General features: G+C 41.2%; 1 protein-coding gene across 1 annotated transcript in view; it reads left to right on the plus strand.

The window, feature by feature from the left end:
* Window positions 1–7,463: 7,463 nt before the first annotated feature.
* The window catches only part of pde2a (phosphodiesterase 2A), a 182,019-nt gene continuing 176,706 nt past the window's right edge, over window positions 7,464–12,776 (plus strand). Inside the window, 1 exon segment of the mRNA XM_030745132.1 lies at window positions 7,464–7,624. Coding sequence (XP_030600992.1) covers window positions 7,566–7,624 — 59 coding nt within the window. The 5' untranslated portion in view covers window positions 7,464–7,565.

Here is a 12,776-nt window from a genome sequence, read left to right on the forward strand (position 1 = left end):
CCACAAATGTATGAGACAGAATGCAAACTGGAGTCTACTGTAAACCATGCTCAAAAATATACTGATTTTGCTACTGAGAAGGGACAGTTATCAGTTGCATGACTCCAAGATGTTGCTTGTTGATAACAGTGCATTCAGTAACTTGACCTCATTGCTCCACATGTCCTTACAATGTATCTTCTCAATGTTGGACTCAGATTATGCTGCTACTGCTTGTTATTTGTTGCTTGTTAACCTGGCATCATGTGAGGAGAACAAATGAAAGAAGGGGTGAAAGAAGAGGCTTGCACTGTTAGGACAAGGTGCTGCAGCCTGCCAGGTAAGATGCCAAAATCAAATACTAACACTGTCAGTGAGATTGGAAGGGAGATGCTGGCAGATTCATCAAATATTTGTTGAGAAGGGGAAACAAAGTCAAGAAGGACATGGTTAAAAAAAAAAAAGCAAAAAAAAAAAAGCATCCATTGCGTTGCAGCAGTCTGGCCCAAGGTTTATATATTGGAGCAGCTTCAGCTGAGAGCGAAGATGAATCTGTCAATGTACAGGACAGTTAATAGCAGGAGATAAACAGGCTGCATTTCACCAACAGTTTTCTAAACTACATCCTTTTGCCCCATTATCTTATTTCCAAGCATATTGTCACTCCATATGTGTGCTGCAGGCTCTATAGCTCACAGCCATGTCTCAAAACACTGCATTACAGCCTGTTGGAGTATCATATTATCACTGATATCATGGCTCAACAGAGAACTGTTTACCAGTCAGGCCATGGGCACAGAAAGGATCATAAATAATTAAGTGTTCAGTCGGCACTTTCAAATTCCAGGAAGCATTAATGACTGTTAGATCAGACTGCCTATAAATGTCAGTAAACACTCCAAGTTGAGGACAGTGGGTCTAATCACGTTCTGATGTAATCAACTCAAGGAGCTGATATGGGAGCAGCACTCTGGGGAACCAATCAACTGAAGCGTGACACGCTTTCTTTTCGCTGCAAAGCTTTGTTGAATCACAACAAGAGGATTTTAGTTTCATGGTCACTATACTTTTAAATTGATGTCAGGGGAATGTTCTTGTCTTGCTGTTTTCTTGACCTTATCTGATTCATGGGGTTTGATTAGACCTTGCTACGGGATGCTCAAAACAGCCATCGACTCTGGTAGTGATATTGATCCCACTGAGCCATAAAGTAAAGCACATCTCACACGCTGTGTGGCCTTTTATTGCTAGATTAAAACATAATTTATTCCACTGCTTTGCACTTTCAACACATTGGACTTGGACACATGGGATGAAATGTCTCTAATTCTCGTCTTATGTAACAATCAAATGAGTTTCTAATGAGGGAACGCGTGTTCGGGGTCACGTTAATGGGTTCCTTCAATCACATATTAAAGGAGTTTTAAAATTAACAGAGCCACGCTTAGCTGCTCGGCTCATCAGTCTCATCTTATTTACAGCAGAAGCTCAGCTTTGTGTGTTTGAGTGCAAACGGGAACAAACAGGAATTTCCCCCCTCATAAAAAGAAGCTTCAGTGCACTTTATTGCAGGGCACCAGTTAGAGCTGCGCACTGGACACTGCTGTCACATTACAGCTGTGCTTTTTCTTTTTTTTATGGTTCCTCTTCGAGGTAAAAACCTTTTATTTTTTCTCATTGCAAGGTCCCTTCATCATGGATGTTGAAAGAGGCCTAAATTTTTATTATTCTAGGAACTCTAAAGTTCTGTCACAAATCACCCCTGACAGTTGTCTCCACCCACTCCACCCTGCCTGCACTCCCTTCTTCACCTCTCTTGTGTCTGTTGCTTTGGAAGATTGACCCCAGGTATTGAAACTCATCCACCTGTCTCTGCTCCTTGCATGTTCCCCTTTCCACCTGTCTCCCTCTAATTCACACACATGCATTCTGACTTGCTTCTTCTGATTTTCATACTGATGCTCGCTGATCATCACCTCTCTTCTTAATGTAGCCTCAACAGCTCTTTCTAGGAGTGGATATTGCTCTAGATCAGAGATGCAAAGACAAACTGGTGTGCCTTGAGACAAGTCCACATGTGCCTTGTTTTGATTAAAAAAAACCCCCAAACATTATAACTATATAAAAAGTAATAAATGACATTTATGTTTACCGTATTATTGCACAGTGCCCTGATTGATAGTGATGATTTGCGATGAATTAAAACAGATCACTTCACTGTGTGGAGAAAACGGCACAAAACCACTTAAAGAAAAGAAAATTGTTTTGAGAAACTCCTGCGACAGCTCCCCGTCTTATGGCTTCAGCTGGACTGCAGCCTTCTGTCCAAGTGCGTCATTTCTCGGGAGGAGTCAACCAATGCTAGTAAGGTGCCAAGCAAGCTAAAGAGGAATTTGGAAAGCAAAAATCCTTTGAGAGAAAACGTTGCCTACTGTAAGAGAGCTATGGATCCGAACCAGAGGCAGCAAAAACTTGGTTGGATTGTGTGAAAGAGTTTGATGAGGAATAGAGGCAAGCTATATGACATCTGATAAAACAATCAAAAGAAGAACTGATGATATTCCAGATGGCATAAAGGCTATTTTCTGCAAATATGAATACTTTTAAACTTTGGCTTTGGCTTGGACATGAAAAATTTTGAAGAACCACTGCTCTATATCACGAACAGGGCTTTGGACATCGGAAGGATTTCTATGTGGATTCAAGCATAGGATTTTTTCTGCTATGTTTGGTATGTTATTTATGTTTGAAATTGGTATGTGTATTGAGTTCTTGGTAGGATTTCGAACCTTTCTAAAGTAAATGTTAAAGACACCAACTAATAAATGATTACATACATAGAAAGTAAAAAGAAAAAACAAAACAAAACAAAACAAAACAGGCCCTCTCTCTTTGTCTATATATTAACTGTGTGTTATTTCTTTCTAATCAGTCAATAAAAAAGCTACAACCACTTGTTGATGCTCCATGAGTACAATTTTAAACAAAAATGACTGGCACAAATGCTTTCTCCAGCTGCTCATGAGGATCTTTTGCAGACATTTCTTTGACACAAGTCCACACTGACTGATGTGAATCTGGGAGCCTCAGGCAAAGAAGTCCTTCTGGACAAACACACACACACACACGCACATACAATGCACACAAATACATGTTGAGACACAGCTGAGCATCAGTCTGTATGCCAACACACCAGATGTGACATGTGCACGCACACACATACACACATAGACAAATGTGATGGTGCTAATAACATCCACATTCTGCGACAACTCTTGTCCTTCACCCTCACCTCTACATTATTATTTCTCTCCCACCTCTCAAATCTTCTGTCACAATCTCTTGTTTTCTGTGCCTTCCTCCCCCGACATGTTTCTCTCTCTCTGTCATGCCCTCTCTTGTGATTGACAGGTACTGCTGGGTGTCCTGAGATGCCTCTCTTAAAATTGCAGGGCTTATCAGACACACTGCATTTTCTAAATTATAGTTTCGTAAAACTGGATTCCATATGCTTATAGCTTGTGGCCAGAAAAAAAAAGTCTTAGGTTCCACACTGTCCACTATATTTATCTATCTATCTATGTAACTATATATATATATATATATATATATATATATATATATATATATATATATATATATATATATATATATATATATATATATATATATATATATATATATATATATTTATATATATATAATATGCGTTAAGATTTGCATGTGATTGTTGTGCACAGTTTCCATTTATGACTATGTATCTATACACAGAAAGGACTGGGATACTGGGATAAATTTGCACAGGCACAGCAGATCTGATTTTTGGATGCCTTCTGGTTTTCCTCTATTACAGTGAGACAGTCTGGCTTGAATCAGATTGTATCTGTTTAGACAGTGATATGGAGATCATCCACATGCCACAAATTATAAATAAACACACTTTCTGTTGGGGTCTAAATAAAGCCAAAGCAGGTCTGTAACTACCATAGAAGACACTGAGGTCATGTCCTCATACTCTGGCTTTCTATTTGTGTTTCACATACAAAAAACACAATTCATCAAATGAAGGAGGATGGATATCAAATAAGATCATATAAACTCAAAGCATACCACATCCACAGTCCAAACTACAGCCACAACTTAACAACCAAATTATAAGAAATAAAGCGTATCCCAGTGCCAGTAATGCATGTGTCAGCGTCACCAGGACCCCACAGTTTGTCACAGGATAGGATGGAAAAAAAGGACAACATATAGTGTATTTTGTTCACTTACATAAAAAAAAAATATATTTTTTCTCCTTCTATTTAGACTTTAATCATTGCTTTTTGTGAAATATAGCATATCTTAAACAACTGAGGCGTCAACATTCATGCATTTTAAACTTTTTATAAACTCTCCTTTCATCTCAGCATGCTATAAAACTGAGGTCTTAACTCTTAAGATATGCAGTGCATTAGGAAAGCTTTTAGAGCCTTTCAAATTTTCCACATTTTGTTATTTTTAAATCTCTTACTTTCCTCATCAATCAAGACATATTACTCCACAGTAACAACAGTGTTTTATAATGTGTTAAAAATAAATGACTGAAATACTTTAAACAGGTATTCAGACCCTTCAATTAGTACTTTAGTAAAGTACCTTTGGCAGCAAGGATAGCCTCAAGTCTTATTAGGATTAAGTCTACAGTCTTTTTAAAAGATTGCAAGAATTGCAGGGCTGGATGTGGAGCATCGATGCACCGACCTATCTGCTAGGCAGGTGCGCATCTGTTGGGTTCAGGTTCAGATGCCAGTTGGGCCACTTCAGCACCTTCACAGAGTTTAACTCAAGGTCATTATCTCGTTAAATTAAACCTTTGCTCAGAATTAGATGCTGTGCGCTCCTGGAAAAAAAGATTTCAAATGCTGTTAACAATTCCTTTGTATCTTACTGCATCTACACTTCCCTCTGTCCTGACTACTCTCCCAGTTCCTGTAACAGAAAAAAAATCTGCTCAGCACACTGCTGTTGCTGCCCTATTTTACTGTAGCAATGGTATTAATGAGAGATGCTCAATAGCTGGTTTACTCTTTGCACAGTGCTAGGAATTATTGCCAGATACTTTAATCTTTATTTGATCAGACCAGACTGAATAAAGATGACCGCGCCTCTTGCGGTCATGTGCTTTTTTGGCAAAATCCTAGTGTAGCTGTCATGTGCCTATTGAGGTTTTCCAGACACGTGACCATTAACTATATGACATTAACTTGTCGGCCATTTTGGCTGCGTGACAGTCACGGTGACGATGTAGAATCACGTGAATAAGGCCCCAGTCACACAGGCTTCGAGACCGGTCTGTGACCATCTGGCAAACAGCAGTCGTGAGGGAAAAATAAGAATTCCCCAGCTGGTTGTGAGGGGTCGTTGGAAGTTGATGGAGTTGCTGGGAAAATGATTGCTAAAGCCCCAGTCGCACAAACCTACAGACCGGTCAGTGGCTCACCTGTTGCTGGGGAAAAATGTGTATTCTGCAACTGCCAGCACATTACTGCTGTCATCTGTAGTTTGCTTGGAAGTGACGGACCTGTCTGCAAACACTGTCGAGATACTCTCTGAGGTGTAGTGAAACTGTGAAAAGTGTGACACAAACCTGATATACAGGCCCTTTACCTTCAAAGTAAAAGCTGAACTTTCTCAACTTTCTAAAATCATCACCCTTCCACCACCGTGCTTGACATTTGGTATGAGTTGTTTGTGCTGTGTTTGGTTTTCACCAAATATGGCGCTGTGCATCATGGCCAAACATCTCCACTTTGGTCTTGGCTGTCCACAGGACATTGTTACATAAATCTTGTGATTTGTTCAGGTATGACTTTGCAGACCTAAATTGTCAAGTTCTTTCCAGAGAGAAGAGGCTTTCTCCAGGCAACCCTTCCAAACAAACAAAGTGACAAAACTTCTGCTTTTATAGAGGCGCTCACACTTGCTGATGATCAATTTAATTAGCAAAACCTGGCTGCCACTTACCCTCTTAACTCCTATGAAAACAGTAAAGGTGTACTTAGTTTATTAGTAATGCTGACTGTATTTTACTTTAGTTACTGTAAGAGGTCTTCATATTGTGCATATTTGCATGCCAGTGTGGTATAACTGACAAATTATTATTGCCAATAGTTATTTTTTTTTCTTCATTGTTTTATTGTAGTGACAGGTAATAATGTTTGATCTGACATATGACTGTTTCGTTTACTGACACAAATAGGCTGCAGTTTAGCCAAATCTCACACAAGTGAAAGTCAGTTTTCAATGGAGTCCTCTTGACCAGAGAGAAATCATAAAACAGTAGCGGTCACAATCCAAATGTAAACAGTGGCTCCACATACCAAAACTCAAAGAACATGAAGACCTACTTTCACTTGCCTTGTAGCCACATATAGAGTAATGCAATACAGCATAGCTTAAATCATCCATCTCATTCACACAGGTGTTTGCATTTATGTGTGATTAGTCCTCTGATCATAATAATGGTGACGCTGATGCACATATGCAACTAAGCAAACACGTGACAAATGTGTCAATCAATCACAGTCTGTACGTGCTCACACAGCCTCCAGTAGAGAACCAATCAGACAAAATGATTGCAAACACATGCGGACATGGTTTTAGGCTACAGGATGCTTAATGTTATATAAATCACTCACTTCCTTTAATATATTAGCCAGCAATAATCGAGCATCTCGATTTAAGCTGTTAAACTGCTGACACCCCAGACCACATTTTAAGGCTTTGGACACCAACAAATAATCCCAGTGCTCCTGTCAAGCTTTGCACTGCTCCCGAAGTGAATCTTTGCCGCTTCCGTGAGTGTACTGGAAGGGCCATATATGGCAGAAGATCTGGACCTTGAGACCTGCGTCCCCTGTTACACACACAAATGCTTTATAATAAAACCGTGTGACCATGAGCCGATCAGGTCTTCTGTTTGGAAGGGAGAGAAAACGGTTTCAAGTGCGGCCAGAGGAGCCTACAGTATGTGAAGCAGGATTTGGTGTTTAACGGGGGATGAGTGCGCAAAGTGGGAGTAGTGTGACAACGCGCGGCTGAGGCGTGAGGACACACCGTGAAAGTTGAATATTCATAACAACGCAACTTTCATTTCCTCGGGCAAATTGGCCGGCGCTCGTGGGGCAGCGGGCATGGCCTAAAAGGAAGATTATTTTTCAGCGCACGCGGACGAGTGACGTGCCTCGGCCACGGTTTGACTGACACGTCTTTTTTTGTGGATGAGTCCATGTGTCAGCTCTCCTCCTCTCTCCCCCTCTCTCTCTCTGCTCAGCTGTTATATCCCAGCTCGCCGCAGCTCAAATATCACTTACCGGGTCCCGACCAATCCCCGCGCGCTGTCAGAGCTCGAGAGAGGAGGCAGCAGCGGAGAGCAGACCGGAGAGAGGCGTACCACACTGGGGGTAAAGCGAGAGAAGCACACACCCAGTCACCTACCCATCCGTCGTCTGTCCTCCTTCTCCCCTCCGCACGGGCAGCTCCCTCCTTTCCAACTGCAGCTGTTTTGGGTAAACCGGAGAGGCGCGAAGGCAGGATGCGCGATGGGACAAGCGTGCGGACACGCGCTCCTCTGCCGTAGCCAGCCGCCGTCCTCTGAGATGTAAGTGCAAGTGTTTCTAATAAGTCTGTGCATCTTGAAGCTTCCTGCTTCTTCTCCACGCACGGCTCTTAACTGGAAGCACATGGCGTCTAGCAGCGAGCCAGATACTGAGTGGTGTGTGTAGTAGTGCGAGCGTGACCTGCTGGGTGTCAATCTTCCCACTGACAGCGGCGGTAAGAGACCCCACGTGAACCGTACATGCGGCTGTCAGTAAAAACCCGCGGACAAAAATCACTGAAACGTCACTAAAATGTTCTCTGACTGCCTGCCTGCTCCGTAGAGAATTTGGTGACCTTATCGCCCCTTTGTATCTTCCAGGAAATCATGACATTACACTGATAGGCTACTCTTCCTCTAATATTCCTGCAGGGAGAAATACATCCCTCCTAACTGGATTCTGTCTGTGAAAACTCTTATATTAAAAATATTAATTTTAAAGGCAGACTTTGAACAAGCCACATAATCTAGAATTAATGATAGTCTTGCTCTGTCTTTCTAATAAGGTACCCTTCATAAATGGTTTATAAGCTTTTACTAATAGATTTATTAATGTTTTAGACGTTATTTAGCCGAGCTTTAAAGATGAATTAAAATAAGTACAATTGTTGGTCGCCAAGCTGTGGAAAAACTGACTGACTGGAGCCAGCCTTTGACCTGGAAAAAGGCTCACAGGCAACTGCACAGAAATCTGTTTATGACTTTTTATGCATGCCTTTATTTCTAGCTGACATGTTAAGCCTACCCAAAAGGAAGAATGAAGACACACGCACATATGAGTCTTATCTGGCTTATAACTCATCTATAAAGCTATTATCTGTAACTTTTAAATTCATTATAGAGAATACCTTATAAGGGGAAATTATGTTTGAAATCCCCAGACCTGTTTTGAGATAAATTCTTCTTCGGTGCAGATTTTTGTCCACTGAAACCCTGAAATACATCACCGCAGAGCTCAAAACAGGGCTCTTTCTCAGAGTTTATGTTCATTCCTGATCCCGAGGCTGTTTTTCTTAGTTTCTAAAAAGATACGTGTTTTTCACAGGAAGGCAAAGATGAGCCCTGGATCAAAGGAGGCTGACATGATCATTATAATAATTGGCTGCTCTATTTGATCCAATCTTGAAGCCCAGTATTGCATCCTAATTTTGTCTAGCTCACAGTGTTTGCTGTGTCAGAGAGCTGTTTATTAAACTCCGCATTAATCATTGCTGCAGTTAGATGTGTTGTTCTGTTGGACTTCATTGTGTTGCGTGGTTTAGCTATTGGCTGTCTGTCTGTCTGACACGAGTCTTCCCACTGGGACCTATCTGAACACTGACAAACTTTTAAATGTCAGGGCTCGGTGATTAGCTAAATGTATGTTAATAAAGTGGCGCAGTCCTCACGCAGAATCAGGTTTCTGCTCTCTGAAATTAAAGTTTACTGTGTAAACTCACAAAGCCAGCTCTCAAGTTAAAGTGACATTGCATGAGCAAACTGATCAGATAGCAAGTACATACTCTATATATGAGATTTCCACAAGGAATGCATCCATAATACAGTGTGTGTTTTATAAGACTCCCCATCCCCTTGCCTTCTTTGTAAGTGAATAGGATCATTTGTGGATAATAACCCAATGATGTCATTTTACACTGACTGCACATATATTAGTAAAATCTCCCGCATATCAATTTCAGCTCAATTTTGTCTGAAAGTTGAAAAATCCTCTAATGGGTTTTATTCCCTCCTTCATTATTGGTTTAAACTCAATAAAGGAAACCACAGGAGGATAATGACTTTCATTCATCTAACACAGAGAAGACTAAGCTTCTGTCTGAGCATTTGTTGGCCAGTCCTGGAAAAAAAAAATAGCCAGGATTTTGAGGGAATAACGAATCTGCCACATGGATGTCAGTGATCTCTGATACACAATTAGATTCAGGAGCTAGTCTCACCTGCTTCCCTCAAGCCCGAGCAGGTTTGATGCCGCACCAGTGATCAGAGAAGGTCATTAAGCGTGGCACTTTGACAAAATACAGAAGAGCAGATGTCATGCCTGTACCCATTGGGATCTGTGCCTCCTGTGACTGAGCACTGAGATCAAATGCAACGCTTTTGGCTGAAAATTCTGAGAGAAACATCTGCAGGCTTTTGCATTTTTGTCACTGTGGTGGGTTTTCAGAGGTGTGGATTCCTGGGTCGTTGCTTTGTGAACCAGTTATTCATCACCTGACATAGTGACAGTGCTCTACAGTAGCAGATGCATGCTGCCTGTAAACCTTTTACCGCTCAGCATTTGTTGTGCGCTGTTATGTTACTTTAAATGTTTGAGGGTTCCTTTCAGGAAGCCATCTTCACATTCGGTGCACTTTGCTTATTCACTATTATCACTGCGCATCATTTTAACAGCTGACACATATCGCCCCTGTAATCTGTTTCTCGCGTATGCATATTTGTGTGCCAGTTGGTGTGCACGCGAATGGTTTCCAGCCTGAAAAATAGTGCAATTTATTGGCCTGACGCCAGGAAGTCAGATTCCCCAGCCTCCTGCTGAACACACACACTCACAGCGAAATGCACAGAAGTACACACCAGCAGCAGCAGCAGCAGAGTTGTAACCTGACTCCTGATGAGTGTGCATGTGTGTGTGTGTGTGCGTGTGTGTGTTAGAGAGAAAGAAAGCGAGAGACAGAAAGGGAGAAAGGATGCTGATGTTGCACTGTGTTATCATCAGTAATGGGCTCATCAATACTAAAATATTCAGAGAGAGAGACAGAGAAAAGAGACAGAGCGGGAATAGGCAGATATAGTGAAGGCAAAGAGAAAGAAGGCAGAAACCTTTGTGTGCACTGTTTGCTTGCTTTTGCACATGTTTGTGTGCTTTTGTGTATCTGCTAAATATGTGCGCTTCAGCAAAAAACATTTGGCTTAAAAGCTTTCAATTCACACTTTTATCCATGTTTTGATTCCCCGTCTCCAGGATTTCATGTGCAGCATTTAGTTTAAAAGTACAATGTAGCCATACATGAGCTGCTGTTGTACGGTTTTATTAGTTTAAGAAATTAAACCATTACCTGTTCTGCACAAAAATAAATATCAGAACAAAATGCTGTCCTTTGGCCAGGGTGTAAATTTAATGAGTTCAGTTTGCTTGAAATATTAAAGGGAATGAATAATTGGTTTCTCTCATTATCTGTATGAAAAGCCTATTACAGTCGAGCTGTTAAAGCTTCAGTGCAGCATTGTCTGAATTATAAAAAAGTCAAAGGTCAAGAAGAAAGACTCAAATAGATTGCACTGAGTGAATATCCACCAGTCACTAACAACTGTGTATACATTGCAGTTTCTATATTCATTATCACATTACAGTTACAATCCAAACAATATTTCATTGCTTGAATTGCTTGAATTTTTCAATTATGCGCATTGTGGGTGAAGAGAAAAGCATTATGAAAGTGGCTTTACATTTGTGCTTTCACAGTAATAGCCTCAGCAGTGTACAGCTTTTGAGTTGAGGAGGAATGCACATTATTTAGAATTTATTACACCAAAGGAAACTGTGCAACAGCCATAAACAACCTTCACTGTCAAGCAGCATTTTATGTGACGTGCTGCTGAAGCTGCTTTTGTGGTGATACAAAATTTTTTAGGGCAAGGATTTGTGCTTATACTATGTGGCTGTATGGAAGGCTTAACAGTATACTATTAGATGGCAATCATGTGATGTTGTACTATAGAGAAAGGCAGGAAATAGCTGTAATTAATTGCTTTCTACAGGAAATACAAGAACCCCAATATTGGCTAAAAATCCTGGTCTCATCATCATCATGAATGGCAGATTTTTTATAAGTTTGAACTTGCACAATCTTGCATCTGCATATTTGTATAATTAACTTTGTGATTTGGGGTTTGGATCTTGAGTAAATTCAATAACTGCTAAAGTGTTTTGTTCCCAATTGTAGAGACATGTGTCAGGTTTGCGCCTCTGGCCATAACAAACTCAGGCATCAAACTAAATCAACATAAACTTAATTAAAGAACAGCTTAAACACATAAGCCCAAACTGTAAGGAAACCTGTCTTAATATTATCAAGGGGATGCACTTGGATTTGAGATTGTTATTGAAAGGTATATCACGGGAAGCGTTGCTTTCAGATCTTCCCAACCCTGGTTCACCTCATTTTCTAATGATCCCAACTTTACTTACACTTTTCTTACACAGCTCAAACAGAACTGGGACCACTCACATTTATACACAACATATCACCCTTATACAGCTGGGTTACTGTACAGTACTAAAGACTTTAATATACTAAATATACAGAATAAGAATATTCTGTACTATGCATCTAAGGTCAGCAGCATCCCAACCACTATATACCATTCCCAAGTCGTCTGATGGTTTGCCAGAATCACTTTGAGGTCAACTGAAAATCTTGTGCCATGGTCTCACTGAACTCCTCCCACACCCATTCTTTAGCGTCAGCCACTGCCCAAGCCACACTCTGCTTGGCCTGCCTCTGAAGTCCCACAAGCTAACCAAGCCCAGTAAGACTCCTTCTTCTGCCTGGTGGCTCCCTTCATTTGGTTCTGGGATTACCACCACAACAGGCACCTTGCAGTTGCCTCAGCAATGGAGGGGTAGAACATGGTCCACTCAGACTCAGTGTCTTCAGCCTCCCTTGGAATGCTGTTGAAGTTCTGCCGGTGATGGAAATTGAAGATCTCACAGCCTGGGGCTTCTGCCAGACCTTTCTGATGCACCCTCACTATATGTTTTGGGTACACCAGATCTGTCCAGCCCAGCCACCTTTCGTGTGCCATTTGAGCTTGGTTTGTACAGTATTGCTGGCAGTAAGTTGGACTCATTTCCGGTGGATGTTGGACTCCACCAGGTTTGCCCTTTGTCACTGATTCTATTCGTAGTTTTCATGGAGAGAATATCTAGGCATAGTGGAGGGTCTCCACTTTGGTGGCCTTGGGATTTCATCTTTGCTTTGTGCAGACGATGTGGTTTTGTTGTCTTCATTAGGTGATGGCCTCCAGCTCACACTATAGTGGTTCGCAGCCAAGTGTAAAGTGGCAGGAATGAGAATCAGTACCTCCAAGTCTGAGACCATGGTTCTCAGCCAGAAAAGGTTGGAGTGACCACTCTGGGTCCAGGATGACTTAC

This window comes from Archocentrus centrarchus, chromosome 13 (genome assembly GCF_007364275.1).
Source record: "Archocentrus centrarchus isolate MPI-CPG fArcCen1 chromosome 13, fArcCen1, whole genome shotgun sequence".
NCBI lineage: Eukaryota > Metazoa > Chordata > Actinopteri > Cichliformes > Cichlidae > Archocentrus > Archocentrus centrarchus.